Consider the following 20939-nt stretch of genomic DNA (forward strand, 5'->3'; position numbering starts at 1 on the left):
CCAAACATACTGCCCCAGGTCCAAACATACTGCCCCAGGTCCAAACATACTGCCCCAGGTCCAAACATACTGCCCCAGGTCCAAACACACTGTCCCAGGTCCAAACACACTGCCCCAGGTCCAAACACACTGTCCCAGGTCCAAACACACTGCCCCAGGTCCAAACACCAAACACACTGCCCCAGGTCCAAACACCAAACACACTGCCCCAGGTCCAAACACCAAACACACTGCCCCAGGTCCAAACACCAAACACACTCCATCCATCTCTCCCAAACCTGGACAAGGTAGAGTAGGCCATCTCCCCACATGGCTGATCTGTATGTGTGTGTAGCTAATTAATGTTTTACAGGTGGCAGCCAATAAACATTCCTCTGCATGTTTGCAATGAGTGCACAATGCACAGCGAGGTTTGTGTTAACAAATGAAATAGTTTCTTTCCAACAAGCACGGAACATTGTAATGAATTAAGCCAGATTTAAAAATCTGGAAAATTGAAATGCATGCCCCAGGGCGGAGTGTGGACAGCCTGCATTCAAGTGACAAAGTGGTGTAATAGGTGTGAAAACATAGGTGGGCTAAATCCATGCGATAGATAAACTTACTGTCGGAAAAGCAAAGTACAATTCACAGCATCAGAATAATCAGAATTGGGTTTTGGGCCAAACTGTGGTAAAAAATAATAATAATACTACCATTACATAGATACGTTGATTAAAAGACAGTGGTGGTAGTATGGGTGATACCTTAGTTAATTATTCAAGTTCTTTGGTTCAGATGTCAACTGTGTTAGCCGAGTCATGTCCTCACTCATGTCCGCAGCAAATGTCTACGATGAGCCGGTGCGTGGTACATGATGAGCATGGAGCTAAACTGTGACTGTGTCCTAATGAAGTGCACCGTAAAAGGGAATGAGGTCATTATTTCAGTGACCGTCATTGTTAGCCAATCTTCGTCTTTCAAGAAACCGACCTACAAAACGAGTTCCCCGTTTGAATGATTGCAGCCTAAACACAGCGAGTGAGAAGACAGAACAGACAACAGCAGACCATGCAAACTAAGAGAACCAGGTTAATACAATTCAAATTCAGACTAATTTGCATTGCCTTCTGAAAAAACCTACACTCGATCCCTCCGATGTCAACAACTACAGACCAGTATCCCTTCTTTCTTTTCTCTCCAAAACTCTTGAATGTGCCGTCCTTGGTCAGCTCTCCCGCTATCTCTCTCAGAATGACCTTCTTGATCCAAATCAGTCAGGTTTCAAGACTAGTCATTCAACTGAGACTGCTCTTCTCTGTATCACGGAGGCGCTCCGCACCGCTAAAGCTAACTCTCTCTCCTCTGCTCTCATCCTTCTAGACCTATCGGCTGCCTTCGATACTGTGAACCATCAGATCCTCCTCTCCACCCTCTCCGAGTTGGGCATCTCCGGCGCGGCCCACGCTTGGATTGCGTCCTACCTGACAGGTCGCTCCTACCAGGTGGCGTGGCGAGAATCTGTCTCCTCACCACGCGCTCTCACCACTGGTGTACCCCAGGGCTCTGTTCTAGGCCCTCTCCTATTCTCGCTATACACCAAGTCACTTGGCTCTGTCATAACCTCACAGGTCTCTCCTATCATTGCTATGCAGACGACACACAATTAATCTTCTCCTTTCCCCCTTCTGATGACCAGGTGGCGAATCGCATCTCTGCATGTCTGGCAGACATATCAGTGTGGATGACGGATCACCACCTCAAGCTGAACTTCGGCAAGACGGAGCTGCTCTTCCTCCCGGGGAAGGACTGCCCGTTCCATGATCTCGCCATCACGGTTGACAACTCCATTGTGTCCTCCTCCCAGAGCGCTAAGAACCTTGGCGTGATCCTGGACAACACCCTGTCGTTCTCAACTAACATCAAGGCGGTGGCCCGTTCCTGTAGGTTCATGCTCTACCACATCCGCAGAGTACGACCCTGCCTCACACAGGAAGCGGCGCAGGTCCTAATCCAGGCACTTGTCATCTCCCGTCTGGATTACTGCAACTCGCTGTTGGCTGGGCTCCCTGCCTGTGCCATTAAACCCCTACAACTCATCCAGAACGCCGCAGCCCGTCTAGTGTTCAACCTTCCCTAGTTCTCTCACGTCACCCCGCTCCTCCGCTCTCTCCACTGGCTTCCAGTTGAAGCTCGCATCCGCTACAAGACCATGGTGCTTGCCTACGGAGCTGTGAGGGGAACGGCACCTCAGTACCTCCAGGCTCTGATCAGGCCCTACACCCAAATAAGGGCACTGCGTTCATCCACCTCTGGCCTGCTCGCCTCCCTACCACTGAGGAAGTACAGTTCCCGCTCAGCCCAGTCAAAACTGTTCGCTGCTCTGGCTCCCCAATGGTGGAACAAACTCCCTCACGACGCCAGGACAGCGGAGTCAATCACCACCTTCCGGAGACACCTGAAACCCCACCTCTTTAAGGAATACCTAGGATAGGATAAAGTAATCCTTCTCACCCCCCCTTAAAATATTTAGATGCACTATTGTAAAGTGGTTGTTCCACTGGATGTCATAAGGTGAATGCACCAATTTGTAAGTCGCTCTGGATAAGAGCGTCTGCTAAATGACTTAAATGTAAATGTAACCAGGTTAATACAATTCAAATTCAGACTAATTTGCATGGTTGTAAAATGGGGAACCAGCCCAGATGTTTAATAAACTTGGTTCAGTTAACAAAGTAGGTCAACAACAACTGAATTTTATTTTTTATTTAAAGACACAATCTGTAATTTTAACAGCCTGACCCTGTCACTTTGTTTGGTGAACAGTGATGGGGCTTGGGAAATGTAACCACTCAAAATTCATAGATGGGAGCTCCATAAAAATCAACAGGAGAGTTTTAAACATACTGTACAGTATTTTGAAACTAAGCGAAAATAAAAATGATATTACAAAGACTCGGATGAAAGCAACACTTCCAAAGAAAATACATTATATTGGAGACAATGCACTAAAATGACTTTCCCATCATTTTCTGATATGTGGTGTACAAATCCAGAGATTTTCCTTTGCTTAGAGTCGGACTGACAGACGGGGAGACTAATCCATATTTCTATGCAGATGTGTGCTCGCTCGTGGCCTTAGTGATATTACACAGTATCACATCACAGTCCACATGCACAAATCCCACAACACTGATGTGAGCTGATGGCAGATGTAAGAAATGCACGCATGTTGTAATTATAGTGACCTTACAGATACTATATCACCATTGCCAAGTAACCACATGATGTGATGTAATGCTTTTATAATCTCGAGGAACTCTACTTACCATACACAAAGTGAAATGTGTCCCTCGTTATCAAATACATATCTGAACTGCACTCTACAAGACCATGGTGCTTGCCTACGGAGCTATGAGGGGAACGGCACCTCAGTACCTCCAGGCTCTGATCAGGCCCTACACCCAAACAAGGGCACTGCGTTCATCCACCTCTGGCCTGCTCGCCTCCCTACCACTGAGGAAGTACAGTTCCCGCTCAGCCCAGTCAAAACTGTTCGCTGCTCTGGCCCCCCAATGGTGGAACAAACGCCCTCACGACGCCAGGACAGCGGAGTCAATCACCACCTTCCGGAGACACCTGAAACCCCACCTCTTTAAGGAATACCTAGGATAGGATAAGTAATCCTTCTCACCCCCCCCCTTTAAGATTTAGATGCACTATTGTAAAGTGACTGTTCCACTGGATGTCATAAGGTGAATGCACCAATTTGTAAGTCGCTCTGGATAAGAGCGTCTGCTAAATGACTTAAATGTAAATGCAAATGTACTTTATGTCTGGTAAGTAAGAGTTCCTAGAGATTATAAATATGCTTTTGTTGACAGGAATGCTTTTTTGGGCTGAAGCCAGCTATACTGGGTTATGGTTCTCGACTACTACTTCTCAGTGTGTCAAATCGTAGGGCCTGTTGTCCGGACCTCTGGCAGTCTCTATGGGGGTGCCACAGGGTTCACTTCTTGAGCCGACTCTTTTCTCTGTATACATCAATGATGTCGCTCTTGCTGCTGGTGATTCTCTGATCCACCTCTATGCAGATGACACCATTCTGTACACATCTGGCCCTTCTTTGGACACTGTGCTAACAAACCTCCAAACGAGCTTCAATGCCATACAACACTCCTTCCATGGCCTCCAACTGCTTTTAAAACGCTAGTAAAACTAAGTGCATGCTTTTCAACCGATCGCTGCCCGCACACTCCCGTCCGACTAGCATCACTACTCTGGATGGTTCTGACGTAGAATATGTGGACAACTACAAATACCTAGGTGTCTGGCTAGACTGTAAACTCTCCTTCCAGACCCACATTAAGCATCTCCAATCCAAAATTGAATCTGGAATCGGCTTCCTATTTCTGAACAAAGCCTGACCATCCTACCGATCCTTGACTTCGGCGATATCATTTTAAAAAATAGCCTCCAACACTCTACTCAACAAATTGGATGTAGTCTATCACAGTGCCATCCGTTTTGTCACCAAAGCCCCATATACTACCCACCACTGCGACCTGTATGCTCTCGTTGGCTGGCCCTCGCTACATATTCGTCGCCAAACCCACTGGCTCCAGGTCATCTATAAGTCCTTGCTTGGTAAAGCCCCGCATATCTCAGCTCACTGATCACCATAGCAACACCCACCCGTAGCACACGCTCCAGCAAGTATATTTCACTGGTCATCCCCAAAGCCAACACTTCCTTTGGCCGCCTTTCCATCCAGTTCTCTGCTGCCAATGACTGGAACAAATTGCAAAAATCACTGAAGCTGGAGTCTTATATATCTCTCTCTCTAACTTTAAGCATCAGCTGTCAGAGCAGCTTACCGATCACTGTACCTGTACACAGCCAATCTGCAAATAGCACACCCAACTACCTCATCCCCATATTATTACTTACCCTCTTACACCCAATATCTCTACCTGTGCATCATCATCTGCACATCTATCACTCCAGTGTTAATGCTAAATTGTAATTATTTCACCTCTATGGCCTATTTATTGCCTTACCTCCCTACTCTTCTACATTTGCACACACTGTACATAGATTTTTTTATTGTGCTATTGACTGTATGTTACAAACAAAACGAGTAAAATCCATCGATCTACTTGACTTCAAAGAGGACCAACCTACTGTACTTTCTGATACAGAAAACAGTGATGTGTACTGAACCTATCGCCTGTAATAAAGTGTAGTTTGCTATGATAAACTGCGTCTAATAGCTTCAATACAGTGGCAGCTGCATTCAGATATACAATAACGCCAGTCTATAACCGGTATGAATGTCGACTAAATCATTTGTTTTCTGCTACTTAATGAAAGGCATGACTTATTCCTATAAAATAAGCTCCTTTTCATTCTTAATTTCCTCATCAACATGCTTTATGAAAGATGGGTTTTCGTCAATCCAGATATTTATAAACTTTATAACCTCTTCTCACAAAAGGAAAGCGTGGAAACAGGTTGGCTGGAATTGTTTAGTTCAATGCTTCTCTCTTTTCAGTCCAAATTTCAATCTACTCAAACTAATAAACAATGTTCAGTGCACCACATAAACCACCAGACCGATTCAGTCTTGATACAATATTTAATTAACGTGCACTCAGATTTTATGGGTAATTTACTGAGAGCAGAGAGGAAGCCATAATTCCCCTTAAATGCGTTAATGTCATATCGAGATGAATCCTAGATCTGCAGAGAGTGTACAAATACTGCAGCATGAGGCAATTTTTCCCCTTAGTACTTTTAAAAGCATTTAAAATAAAAAAGGCTTCCTAGACCATATCATTATGTTTCTATGGCAGAGAGTAAACAGTGTTCCAGTCTCAAGAAGTACATTAAGATTGAGACATGTTCAAATGAGAGAAAAAAAAAGAAGAAGAAAAACAGGGAAACTGGTTTCATCCAGTCCATTATAAACTGGTTCCAGACTGGTTCTTTAGACCTAGGTCAAGACAGGACACAATGCCCCAAACAACATCTTCTGACTCAATATGAATGTTTTCTCTACCAATGCATATATCTGCCACTGGTTTCAACGGCTAGCTTTGTTGCCAAAACAGGGTTTTGGCTTCTACTGCTTTCCATTTGCATTTTCGATGCCAGGGGGCGTGGATGTTGCTTTGGGAGCTTTTGCGCCCGCCTGGAAAATCAAACTAGGGAAAGACTGCCTTGTCCAATGTAATGTTTTAGTTCATTACAGCTGGATTTAAAAAAAATTAAATCTGTTATATACTGACATTATTACATCATATAAACATTTACTCCACTTGGTGCATTAATGAAGTTTATTCATTTGAATTAAAGTTCAGGCAATTGACAGAATATTATGAATCTGTTCTGAAGAGACCATATCACAGATCTTTTGTCTCATTGCCTCCCGAATAACAGTGTTTGCAGCAACAACTAATTTCATGCTTTTCTGGAGATAATTAATGACACGATTAAGCAATTAGCCCATTACATTGAGCTGATATCATTATACCGGTCTGGGATAAAGCTTAGGATTTCTTTCAACACCCTCATCCAGGTCATTTAAAAACAGGTCGGAGAGCACTGGGCTGCTAGAACAACAGACTCCTCGGCTGCGTCACATATGGCATCCTACTCCTAATTTAGTGCACCACTTTTGACAGGGCCCATAGTAAGTAGGGGATAGGATGCCATTTGGGAGGCGTCCCGGATCTGTACGACCAAGGGTTTTCACCAAGGCAGATGCTTCAACACTCTGCATCAATGTTTTAACACAGACCCTAAGGGGAACAAGGAGCAGCTAAATGCTCCGTGTACTCTTTGAGGTCTGGCGATTAGCAGACTGTGGCAGAAGAACGGAGGTTGATAGGCCTACTCGGTGTTTCTGAGATAGGCGGGAGGCTTCCTGCCTGACAAACGCCGGTAAATTGAATTTTTTACAGGCTAAGAGAGTTAAGACCAATCATATTAGGCGTGGCCTTTTCAGAGAGCTACTTTCCGGGACCAGTGACGGTTGGTTGGTTGCCTGGTCATTTTACAGCATCTTCTGGTTTTGCGCCGTCCATTAGAATGTGTTCAGCGTAATCAATTCCAATCTCATGTTTCTAAGGAAGCCGCTCATTGACCCAAACGGGTCTATTAACGGCGTGAATAACTTATTGACGGCTGTTTGCGGGGCGTTAATAGGCTATGGCGGAAAGCAGCTGCATCAGCGTATCACTCACCTCTGTTTGCGCAAGTCAAGTTACTGGCTGGCTAGCCCCCTAATGCTTTACTTTCCTCTATCCAATGAGGCAGCACCCTGCTGTAGACAAAATGTACATTTTTCTCTCTCTTCCTCTTTCTTGTCTTCCCCGTTGTCTATGGTTGCATTACAACCACGATACAATTCAAATATCAAACGCTTATAAGCAGCCTACATTATGCATTTTGTATGATCTGTATGTCAGAGGATGTATAGAGCTGGCTATTTTGACTTTAAAAAGGCACTTCTACTTAGCCGACATAGTAAATCAATTCAGCCTGTCCTTATTCAATAGCAGTGTGTTCTCTAACGGAGGTTGATCAAATATTGCAGCACAACCAACAACTGTCAAATCAGAATTCCATTCAATAAAACATACCAAGTGAATGAATGGAACATTCCCAGTGTACCATTGAGCAAATTCATAGTTCTCACAACCACCGCTTTGCAAAGTGGAGTCATTCTATTTTGAAGAGAGCGCAAAAGGGACGGAGAACACTGCTTGTGCAGTGCTCGGTACTCACCATAGGCCGTCATGGTTCCCACGTAGGGCCCGTCCATGACACTCTGGTTCTCCTCGGCCAGGGCCTTGATGTAGCGCTTGCTGAGCTCCAGGATCTGCTGTCGCAGCATGGTGCTGCTCTCGTGCGTGGCCCGCTGCTGGATGGTGAAGTGGAGCAGCATCATGCCCCAGATGAAGCCAAAGCTCACCAGGAAGAAGCCCAGCTTCTGGGACGACAGCTTCCACAGGTAGGCCGAGGCCATGGCGAGCGCGGCCCGCAGCTCGACTGGCAAGAGTGACTGTGTCTGTGCGTGTGGGACAGGGGATGGAAGGGACTGAGTCGGAGTGGCAGGAGAGTTCAGAAGGGGAGGCGGGGCATGGTGGCGCTCGGGGTAGTTTAGCCGCTATAGTTCTGTTTGGCCTCTTCACCACTCCTCACCAGTGGGCTCTACTTCTTTGGCCCATCTTTATCAGTCACTCCCACCGGGTTGACTGGCCAAGCTGCATTCTGTAAGAGAGGAGGAGAGATAAGGCTGTTAAGAGGCACTCAAGAGTCAGAAAACACCGCAGTTCCAGAAGCAAAAGGAGGAGTATTTACATGTGCATTCCCAAGGCGGGTGTTAGCTACTGTAGCTATAGCCATCCAATGTTTCCCCTATATTCATTTTGCACAGCGCCACACTTTGCCAAGATGAGCTTTTAAAGGGATAGTCCGAGATTTTGGCAACTAAGCTCTTTTCCTAATTATGTAAAGTCAGATGAACTCATGGATAACCCTTATGTCTCTGCCATCTGCATCTAAAAACCATGTGCACACCACACAAACACACACTATAGACAACCTTCTGTCCTTGCTGCAATGCGTTACAAACAACATGCTATAAAATGGGACCACTTTGATTCAGGTTTGTTTCGATTAAACAGCAGGAAGCTAGAACTGCGCCCTGAAACGTGTGCCAAGAACTAAACGGAGAGAGACAAACAAAATGTATCAAAGCTGACAAATCCCTGCTGCTAAGAAGATTCTCATGCAAAAAAAAGATGCAGTCAGCGTGAAGTGAAAATGGTGAATAATCACATTGTCTCCACAGGGAAATATAACCCAACCCAGTCTCTCTTCAGAGTTAAGCCTACTTCAATTTCTGTTAAACATCCTAAAGAAAGCTAAATTGTATTTTATGTTGTCTCTGTCTATGTTCAAACCTGTAAGGTCTACTGTGTAATGATTTTCACAAGAATACTATTATGCCGATAGCTTGGCTACAAGAAACTGAATGAGTGGGCAGGTTACCCTTAGGACTACCGGACAAAAAAAACACACAAAAAAACACACAAAAAAAAAACTTTCCATGACAAAACTATACCGCAAGTCAACTTTAGTAGAGGTACGAGGAGTTGGGACTTGTAAATATTTCAGTGATACAGTTTAGGGGGGGAAAAAACACAGTATACCTGCCCACTCAAGGATGGAGAAAAACAGGACGTTTCGCTCTCGCGTGAAATGGCAATCCTTCTTGCCCATCATCTTCAGCCAAGAGGTGAGGCTATTTCGTAAGGCACCCGAAAACTCTCGCTAACCATAAGACCTTCATAAGCCTCTTAGTGAAAGCAATGTGTTGAGGGAGAGAGAAATGGAAGGGGAGAGACGAGAGCGATGATAAGCAGGCGTACACTAGAGAAATGGAACATGTGAAATAAGGCCGCTAATATGGAGAGTTACGACATGTAATCTACACTAGAGAAACGGAAAGTTTGAAATGAAATAAAGGGCACTTTATAAAATGGGACAATTGACGGCTAAGTAGTAGTAGCATTTGTACAGGTAATGTGAAGAAGTAACTGATCCACATTAAAGTTATACATTTATCGTTCAACATATTGGTATCATGATAATTCAGCCAATTTATCGTGATATGGATTTTTGTCCATATCACTCCACTATTGCAGCATATGTATTCACAGGGCTAGTCAGAAGTAGTGCACTACATGGGGGGAATAGGGCTTAATTTAGGACGTAGACAGGCAGCCTTAAGCCTAGGTGTCCTTCACACTGTTTCATCATCCTCCTCCTCCTCAGGCCAGCGAAGGAAGCTAGTTACATCCATGGTCTGTTCAGTCAGGCTCCTCAGGTTTCTGCACAAACTCCTAGGGGATACACACCATATCCTCAAACCAAGGTTGCTAGTAATTGGATATGAAGGGCATTATGCAGTATGCACTGACTATTGTTTATTTTCCCACCACACTAGCTCAAAAGGTCATGTTTATGCATTACCAAAAAAATGTGTGTGTATATATGTATATTTTGCTGGTCATTATTGTGGGAGTAGCATTGACCTACTGTCGTCACAGCTAGGCCAAGGTCAGGGGGCTAACATAACACATTACCATGGTAAACCAAACTTGCTTCGGGGAGGAAACAGAGGCCAATCCAACTACTTCTTTGTGAGCGACTGGGGAGGGGGGGAAAAACGATTATATTTAGCTTCTATTTAAAAGACTTCTTAGGCCAAGCCTACCATCTTGGGTCAGAAACAAACTCAGGGGGACTTATTTTAACCTTTACAAGATCAGTGTCCCTTCCGTGGGATGGTTGAGCTAACATGTGCTAATGTGATTAGCATGATGTTGTAAGTAACAATAACAATTTACAGTAGCTTTTACAGTGACAAATACCATGCTATTGTTTGAGGCAAGTGCACAGTTGTATTACTGTATTAATAAACCAATTAGGCACATTTGGGCAGACTTGATACAACATTTCAAACAGAAATACAATGGTTCATTGGATCAGTCTAAAACTTTGCACATACACTGCTGCCATTTATTGGCCAAAATCTAAATTGAGCCTATACTGGATATAATACATTGTGGCCTCGCTCTTGCATTTTAAAAAATTATGGAACAAAACCCTCCCCCCAAAAAACGCATGTTTTTTTTCTTTGTATTATCTTTTACCACATCTAATGTGGGTCTGATCCTTTAAAAAACTACTGTCAGGAAATCTACTGTCAGGAAATTTTTAGCTACAAACTCATTCGATGATTAATGACTTTGGCCTATTCATAGCAGCTGGAAGTAGTTTGGGGGTGGGGCTGCTGCATTTTTTTCTGCCAACAGTAACCAACAGTAGCCATACATTTGCAGGCAGATTTAAGTCAAAACTGTAACTCAACAACATTCACTATCTTCTTGGTAAGCAACTCCAGAGTAGATTTGGCCATGTGTTTTAGTTTATTGTCCTGCTGAAAAGTGAGTTAATGTATGGTGGAAAGCAGACGGAACCAGGTTTCCCTCTTGGATTTTGCCTGTGCTTAGATCCATTCCGTTTCTTTTTTATCCTGAAAAACTCCCCAGTCCTTAACGATTACAAGCATACCCATAACATCATGCAGCCACCACTATGAAGAGTGGTACTCTGTAATGTGTTGTATTGGATTTGCCCCAAACATAACACTTTGTATTCACTCCAGTAGTATTCTTAAAGTGTGTGCATTTTGCAGTAAAATCATATTTATTTTCAAATATTAGTTTGGTGAACCCTTTCACCAGCCTAATCTCGAGAATCGATAAGCTTGAAGCCATAAACCGGTCCTATGCTTGAAGCACAGCGAAAATGCTGTTTGAATGAATGCTTATGAGCCCGCTGCTTCCTACCACCGCTCAGTCAGACTGCTCTATCAAATATCAAATCATACACTTAATTATAACATAATAACACAGAAATACGAGCCTTGTGTCATTAATATGGTCAAATCCGGAAACTATCATTTAAAAAACATTTATTCTTTCAGTGAAATACAGAACCGTTCCATATTTTAGCTAATGGGTGGCATCACTAAGTCTAAATACTGCTGTTACATTGTACAACCTTCAATGTTATGTCATAATTATGTACAATTATGGCAAATTAATTACGGTCTTTGTTAGGAATAAATGGTCTTCACACAGTTTGCAACGAGCCAGGCGGCCCAAACAGCTGCATTGCATATACCCTGACTCAAGTGCCACAATTCCCCTAGTTAAAAGAAATTATATTAACTAAATATGCAGGTTTAAAAATATATACTTGTGTATTGATTTTAAAGAAAGGCATTGATGTTTATGGTTAGGTACATTGGTGCAACGACAGTGCTTTTTTCACGAAAGCACTTGTTAAATCATCACCCGTTTGGCGAAGTAGGCTGTGATTCGATGAGAAATGAACAGGCACCGCACCGATTATATGCAATGCAGGACATGCTAAATCAACCATGTGTAGTTAACTAGTGATTATGTTAAGATTAATTGTTTTTTATAAGATCAATTTAATGCTAGCTAGCAACTTACCTTGGTTTCTTGCTGCACTCGCGTAACAAGTAGTCAGCCTGCCACGCAGGCTCCTCGTGGAGTTGGACTCTAACCAGAAGGTTGATCGAATCCCCGAGCTGATAAGGTAAAAATCTGTCGTTCTGTCCCTGAACAAGGCAGTTAACCCACCGTTTCTAGGCCGTCATTGAAAATAAGAATGTGTTCTTAACTGACTTGCCTAGTTAAATAAAAGGTTAAAAATAAAAATAAATATCAACCAATCGTTGTTAAAAAATGCTGATAACAGATTGTTATGAAAACTTGAAATAGGCCCTAATTAAATCGGCCATTCCGATTAATCGGTCGACCTCTAATGTGAATAAAACGATGTAAATAGCCAAGAAACACAAGGACAAAAGTCTCACTTCAGTAGACTTTAGTTTCAAGTCAATTAGACCAATTTATATGACTGTGCACAGCGCTTCCAAAAATGAATCTTTCACTCAGCTATTCACATGCGCACAGCCCCCAGACAGGCATTGTTACAATGTGAGGTGGAACAGGCTTTATAGGATTTGTAGTTCTTTGACTGAGCGATTAATTTACTAGCTATGAACCAAATCTTTTGAAAACAGCTAATGCAGCATTTATTTTACTACAAATGTGATCATACTTTACTATTTCACAAATGCGCCAACGTGGCTGGTGAAATAGACTTCTTACCCGCCAATGCCAAAATCTACCCGCATTTAGCAGATGGTGGGTAGATCTTAGGCCCTGGGAACTACCATTAAAATATCCTTAGAGGATAGGTGTTTAGTCTACATAACGCAAGCCTGTGCGCCAGGGTTTCTGTTAGGACCGGCATCCTTTTAATTTTACTGGACATTGGAGACATTTACCGGACCCATTTGTATTGGCTGCGTAACCTGATTAGGGCATCCACCCACAGCGGTCAGAATGACAAAGATCACATTTCGATTATGGTAATTCATGTTAACAGAACATGCAAGTCGAGGATGCAACGATGTGCAGTCCTTCTTACCGAATTCTGATGTGCACTTTCCCTCAGCCGACAAGACGAGTGACAAACAGCAAAATCACTATTCTATGTCAATTTACTATCCCACAAAGTAGAAGGTTACCTATTCTATTGGTCAGATGGTTGAGAAAGAAATAGCCTATTCCAAACAGACTCTGGTACAGTTGTGGGACGATAGATTGATATTCATAAAACCAGTAAGCCTAGGGTAAATAATTGTATTAATTTTTTAAACATTCAAAAGTAATGAGTGATACAACAGATCAGAAAGTTTACCGTAAAATGTTGCTAAACTATTATAAGTGCAGCAACGTGCACAGGGCAGTAGGTTACGCGCGAATATTCACACCATTATGCAATTAACGGGAAAACCCTTGGCAAAAGGGCGCCGCTCGCATTTGTGCGGTTTCATGTGACAGATGAAAATATCCATTCGAAACTTTAGAAAGAGGGGAGATCTACTTTGCAATAACTAGCATGGGTTGCTAAAATGACCAAGATTGTGCCTTTGGCTGCTGGACAATGAAAGAAAGTTGATGAACATTTATTTTGCACAGATATGGTCTGATTGTGGCTAGGCTACTTTGAAGTAAGGTAAGACAAATTAAGTATATGTGACTCATTTCAGCTAACTAGGTTTATGTTGCAGGTCACGACTTTACAGGAGAGGCATTTTAACATTTATTTGTATTTTTTAATCAAAATGTGTTTTTTTTTGGCAGAAATGCCTTCTCAAACATTTGAGCTTTCATTTGTCTTAACAACAAACTTGTATGCCATCTGGAAATACAAACAAAGTTGTTAAATATTGAAATCAGTGGAATGTCAGGTAGAAGTAGAGTATGATAAGGAGATTAATACAATTCTGGCGTTTGATTACAAATGCAGAGGGAGTCGAAAAGAGAACACAGAAGGCGGTTGTATAAAACACCTGTCTGCGGATCACATCTTCAAACTAAGGGCAACCATGGCATCCGTGAAAGAGAGGGAGAAAGATCTGATGATTCTTATGGCATTGTACACGGTCAGTGTGAACCAGAGTGACCTGACACAATAGGCCAAGCAGGCTGTACAAACAAAACGACACAGGTCGCAATATTTAATGAAAGGGGTTGCAGTCTGCCTTAAAGCGTTCATCCATGTAAGAGTCTAACTACAGTTGATTCAGACATTATACGTTTCTAATTTAGTCAGAAAGTTGTTTTCATTGCAAGTTAAAGCTTACTGTTAGCTAGCTACTTGACATTTGGTGGCTGGCTCGCTAGCTAACATTACATGTATGATCTGTGTATTAATATTATGTCAGAAAGCCATTTGTTTTGCTAGTTATAGCCTAATGTTAGCTAGCTAACATTGAGCCTATTTGGTTAACTTTAGCAAGCTATGACAATAAGTTTGTATTTCTAGTACTCGGATTGGGATTATGGTTCATTGTTTAGCTAGCTAGCTATTTGTATCTGAAATTTGTCTTTCAGCATCAGTAGAGAAAAAAAACACACCTGACTCTTCTCCACCAGTCATACAAGGAGAATGGTATAATGCCTCCCATCAAAAAGAGAGGCCTCCACAATCCCCACGACCTCAACCAAATTGAGATGGTATGGGATGAGTCAGACCAGCCAACAAGTGGAAAAGCAGCCAACAAGTACTCAGCATATGTGGGAACTCCTTCAAGACTGTTGAAAAAGCATTCCAGGTGAAGGTGGTTGAGATAATGCCAAGAGTGTGCAGCAGTCATCAAGGCAAAGGGTGGCTATTTGAAGAATCTCAAATATAAAATATAATTAGATTACTACCATATGTCTTATTTCATAGTCATGATGTCTTCACTATTATTCTACAATGTAAAAAACAGTAAAAATAAAGAAAAACCCTTGAATGAGTAGGTGTTCTAAAAATTGACCGGTAGTGTATAACCTTAACATATTAAACCGTTTCAAATGTAATATTCCCCTCCAGAAATTAGCCCAATAACATAGATGGAAAGCAATAGCTTCTGGGCCTGTACATCGTCCATATTATCAGGCAGGTGTGCTATTTTAGCATTAAGCATTATCCCCTGTAGCCTGACTCAGTATTGTGGCTTCATGCCTGAAGTATGATGTTCCTCATCTGCATTGGTTACCCCAATAGGGTAATCATTAGCTAGATGAGGAGTTCCCAAACTTTTTCACTCAGGGCCCCCCCCTTCCAGCATTGCCCCCCCCCCCCCCCGTGTGCATGTGCTACATCTATTTCTATGGGCACAGGCACTGTTCATGACAGACTGTTCACACCATGCTTGTTGGTGGACAGAATTTTGCCGTTTTAAAGCTTATGTCCTGCAATTAAACATATTTTGTCATGGGAAACAAAGAACCTTTTGCAGTTTTAAAGCACATTTCCTTGCACTTCTATACATTTTGCCATGTCTAATGTGTATTCATGTGATATTTGAGTGACTAGAAAATTACAACAATAACTATGGGCTAAAAACCCTAAATAAAAAAAATGTTAGCTGACATGGGCTAGTTGATCTGGACATTTCTGACAAGTTATAAATATCTCTAAGGTGTACAATGACTGACATGACAAGAGGAACTGATGATGCACTACCCAATTTCCAAATTGCACCTTGTGCATTCTTACAGCCGGACTGAGTTCCTTATCAAAACAAAATGGTTTTTAGAAAAATAATATAGGCCTGTTTATGCATTCGATCGGCCGACACGCTTCTCACGTTTACTTTTTTTCATGCCAGATTGTAAAACGCTGCCAAAAATTCTAATGGCAGTGCTGCCTGAAACTATAGGCCTACATCTGTGGCCTCACTGAGCAAAATATATTTGAGACAATGGCTAGCCATTAGTGTTGTGTGGCCCTCCTCCCAAACCCTTGGCTGACGAGGCTAGCCAATTACTGCAGCAGAAGCAGCTAGACAGAGGGATACAGCAGCTCCCAGGTAACTTTGGCTCTGTTGAAAGGCCAGGTGCTGAAATAAAATATAATTATTCATAGGAGGCACACAGTGCTCCCCTACTGTCTCCTTTCATCAGAGCTCTAATCCCATCAGGTTGGCCAATGGTCTGGGGTCGGCAGACGCTAACGGAGACCGTGCGGTGTGGCTCGGGATGACAGAACAGGTGGCAACGGAGAGGACACCGGGAAGATCCAGGGCAGGCTGTAGGGTGGCCCGACTCACAAAGTCTTTCGTCCAATGTCCATACGAGCAGCATTGGCTGCCTACCACTTAGAATAAAGCGTTGTATTCTAAGTGATATGCTCGTGTGGATTTCAGAACAAGGGCAATGATTTGGATTGAATTCTCTGGGGCACTTGATCTATTGATGTTACTGATTTGCTAGAGAGCGCAAAACATGCACTCTGATAAACAGGGTGTAACAAGCTAAACATTGCAGATATACAAATATCATGAGCTGGCATGATTCCTCCCTCTGTATCAGAACATTATGCCCTACCGAACGTGACGTTCCTGAAATAAGTCTTTACCGTTTAACCAAAAACCAGCAGGGCTGTGATCCCCAAGGACCTGAGCTAGGAAGCCCCCCTGCTAGCTATAGGAAGTGAACACAGAGTAGTCACAGAGATACATTACCTCACGGTAATGACTGCTTGCACCCTGTGATGCTGCCAGCTGAGACAGACACACCATGTTCCAAAAACAACAGATCAATCTAGCTACAGATATGTGTTTCTGAACCTCAATGTTGGGACAAACACACTCACGTCGATAAGTTTGGGCTTCATTAATGTGTGAAACAGATTCAACTTGTTATTTAGAGGCCCAATAAGCTCCATGATATTCTAGAATGAGGGAAACCTTGCATTGCTGTATTTATTCAGATCAGTTGCCACAAAGCTTTGTCAATTATCAAGCATCAGATTGTAACACTTTGATGAGGATTATATAGTAACAGGCCTCGAGCATTTCAGAAGCAGTTAAATAAATCATTTTCTGAATAGCCAAAGGGCTTTCTCTGTTAGCAGGCCCACTTGAAGATATAAAATGTCTCGAGACATATTATAAAAAGGAAAATGAAAACCTTTGGGCCGGTAATCACAACACATCTCAGAATAGGAGCGCTGATCTAGGATCAGGGCCCCCTCTTACTAATTGTGATTAAAAAAGCCAAAACTATTCTAAAATCAGCACTTCTGAGATGCTTTATGAATACAGGCCCAGGGATGAGGCAGTGGATAACTGACTGACGGCACCTTTGCATGCAACTCAAAGGCAGGATCATAAAAGGCTCTCTTTCCCCTTCCAAATGATCCCTGGGAAATGGGTCAGCGCTGCAATACATGAGCAGTCTTTCCTCCAGCAGCGAAATTTCACAGGCAGCGCAATACTTCTGACAGAATCTCAACACCGTTACGTGCCAATGTTCCTTGGATATTTAGGCGTACCAGCCCTGACAAATATATGGGCTTTTTCTATTGAAAACGTCTACGTCTGTGTTGCCATTGTCACCAGTTGAGACTATCAAGACCATTTCACAAGTCATGAAGGATGGGATAAGGAAAAAGTCAAATGATTCAATTCAAAATGTAGTCATGTCAATCTTTTTCTCAATCTTTTTCTTCTGCTAACACCTAATGCTGGACATTTATCATCTCGAACGTGATACAGTGCAAAAGAAATGAAGCATTCGGGCTTGAAAAACAAAATCTCTGCACAGCGCTTCTGCAATCTGCTGCATTGATAACATCAACTGTCTCTCAGAGGTCTGGGTTCTATGAGACTGAGTTATGAGTTGCCATTCTCCGCCGATAAGGAGAGAAAAGGAGAAGGGTTGGGGGTCACTACAGACATGACCCTGTGTCAAGATAGATCGGGTTCTTGTTCAATAGGCATGATGACACAAATCGGAGTGAAACGGGGAGGTCGCTACTTTTTGAACTTGTCCAATAAGAAACGCACATTTGTGTGTGCTGTTGCAAAACGCTTGTCTATGATGTGCTTGTGCCCTAAATGCACAAGACCCTGAAACTTTAACAGAAACCCCCAAATGTGCTCACTGACTGTCACAACGCCTCCCTGTTCTATAGAAGGGAGGCGTTACAGAATACAGACTAATTTCTCAGGTTTCTAACTCAGGAACTTTATTTGGCTGGCAGGGTGCCTTCTGGCATCCAACAGCGCCTATGACACCCTGCGTGCTGACAGCCAGCTTCGGTTTCACAATATGCAATACAACCACCACCGTTGGAGTGGGTGACATACAAATGACTGAATTGTCGTTTTAAATGGCTGGAACCCACACACACTCAATTGATCTCTAGAAGAGCTGAGAATCCCAACTGCTGCTAACAGCTGTGATTATTTTTAGGCTTATACAGTTGTCAGATCACAAAATACTGTGTGCTCACATAGGTAGGCATATAAACAAGCCTATGGGCTATGTCAATACCCTAGTTTGATCAGAAAGAGCTAGGCTAGTAGTCTGTGTGCTCCCAATCATCATACAACACAAAAACATACTTTCAACATCACAACACCCAAAAAGCCATGATAATCATCAACAACATAGGCTACTTCCCACTGATAAATATATTGACACCCTTGCCCCTCACCGTGCCTCCCGAAGACTGAGACAGATGGCCATGCATTGCAGGCTGCTAAAGCTTTGTCCATTTCCTTAGGATTTGTGATGGGAGCTCAAAATAGCTGAAAGAGACAGCCTCCTACTGAAATGGAATAATGTTCTTTAAAAGACTTTTCACCTCACATGTTGCAGAAGCTGACCAAAAGCATTGAAATATGTGAATAGATAGGTTACATCAATAATGGATCAAAATGAGAAAAGAAAAAAAATAACATCCTAGGCTGCATTTCCCACCTAAAACTAAGTCAGAATCAGGTGACTTGAAAAAATGTCCAATCCAACATGTACAGGTGTTGATTGAGCCAAAACTAAGGCATAGGAATGACATTCCCTAACACTTTAAAACTGTAGGACTATAGCCTCAAGTTGGGACCGGTATGTCCCTCTACACAGCCCTTGAAGCGTCCAGGCAGCAGTCTAAGGTAATGGAGACGTGAAACTGACAATGGCCATGCTGTCATGGAGACGAGTGTGACTGAGCATCTTAACAGGCTACTTCTTCAGACTCGGCAGGGCCTCCATTCAATTATTAATTCCCACCTCTAGTCCAGACAAACGGCCATACTTTACTGGTGTGAACGGCACACAGCATAATAGGCAAACACTCTGCCCAAAAACACCTCTGATTGGCTTTTAACACAATGTATTCTGCGTTGTCATTATGAAGATTTCTTTACACGAGAATGCAATTCTGCTAAAGATCTACCAATATGGGATTTTGGGGTCCGATACCGATTTTAAGGTGGCAAAAGTCACCGATTATCGATAAATCTGCAAATATATTGTTTTTTAGAAATGGAATGAAAAACAGACCTTTTTCTACACAAATTGTGCTCCAAAAGATTAAAAGATATTCTAAATTATGATTTCTCAACTGAATATAAAAATGTACATTTCATCTGTGGTTTACAGCAGTGGTTCCCAACCAGGGGTACTTGGCCTATCCACATGGGGTACTTGAGAAGCCTCGTGAGACCATAGTCCGACTTGTAAAATGCACGAGGGGGTACTTCAGAGTAAAATGCAATTGGTGGTACAATAACCGAAATAGGTTGGGAACCACTGGTTTACAGGATATCCACTGACCACAAGCTAGCTGTTCCTTACAACAATATTTTCTTACAGAAACCACATGTACATGAAACTGTTTCTCAATACAAAATGTATTGGCTATACATTTCAACTGGAAATGGAATGTGCTAATGACTAAAAACATTTATGCAGGAAAATGCTAACCGCACAGGTTTTAGTCACAAAGTTCCAATTTAGCTAGCTAGCTAACGTTAGCTACTTATCTCATCATGAACACAAGCACATGGCCTGAATGACGGGACATATCTAACTGCCTTGCTTTTTGCAGATTGTGGAACACTAACTAAATAAGCCCACTAGCTAACATAATAGGCCCAGACAGTAACAGCGTTATCTTTGTATCAAGGACAAGTTCTAGCTACCTGGCTAGCTACCTGTGCTACTTATGTACTAACACTGGACTGGCGCCAAAGTGAACACTTGTCCTTGATACAAAAAAACTCTGTTAGCTAGCTAATTACCTTGCTAGCCAGATAACGTTAAGAATGTGATGAGGACAGGGCTGCTTGCTTGGAGAAGTGTACTTTTGATTATTTACTTATTCAAATATGTTGGCTGTGGCAAGCAACGCACTGTCAAACCACCAATGCCTACCATCTCTCACGTTGTGAATTGGTCTGAATGATGTTCAATGAGCAGTCCTCTTCAGGTAACTCATTGAATTAAAAAAAATAATGTATGACCGCAAATGAGCAGACATATTTGTGTATTCTATGTACATAATATCACGATTTATCTGTGGAACCGATTAATCTAGTCTATATCAAATTAATCGGTTTATTCTTTGGACAAAATATGTTATCATGTAGGCTTAGGGATGTGACAGTGTCATTGACGATTATGGATGAAGACATTCATGAAAATAACAGTTCAAACCGTATTTAAAATTTAAATAATAAAAAATAAAATAAAAAATATATATATATATATATACACACACACACGTCATATTCAAGTCGACAAACTTTACCCAAAGCAGCAAAGTAAAAGAAAGCCTGGTTTACATTTAACTGACAATATAAGGAGAGACGAGAGGAGGTAAACTATCCAGCTTAGATTTTTGTGTTGTGGAACGAACAGCTGACTGAAGACGGGACGGTCAGGCATTCAAAAAGATGACACATGCGGTTGAGTCCGTTTCAGTGGTAACATTAACTTTTG

At 42.4% G+C, this 20939-nt stretch overlaps 1 protein-coding gene across 1 annotated transcript in view; it reads right to left on the reverse strand.

The window, feature by feature from the left end:
• The window catches only part of LOC124008692 (alpha-1,6-mannosylglycoprotein 6-beta-N-acetylglucosaminyltransferase A-like), a 140563-nt gene that overhangs the window by 113922 nt on the left and 5702 nt on the right, over positions 1-20939 (reverse strand). The window contains exon 2 of the mRNA XM_046320197.1: positions 7771-8256. Within this exon, the coding sequence (XP_046176153.1) occupies positions 7771-8011 (241 nt within the window). The 5' untranslated portion in view covers positions 8012-8256. The remainder of the gene's footprint in view (positions 1-7770; positions 8257-20939) is intronic.

The sequence above is a fragment of the Oncorhynchus gorbuscha genome, linkage group LG21, assembly GCF_021184085.1.
Source record: "Oncorhynchus gorbuscha isolate QuinsamMale2020 ecotype Even-year linkage group LG21, OgorEven_v1.0, whole genome shotgun sequence".
Taxonomy (NCBI): domain Eukaryota; kingdom Metazoa; phylum Chordata; class Actinopteri; order Salmoniformes; family Salmonidae; genus Oncorhynchus; species Oncorhynchus gorbuscha.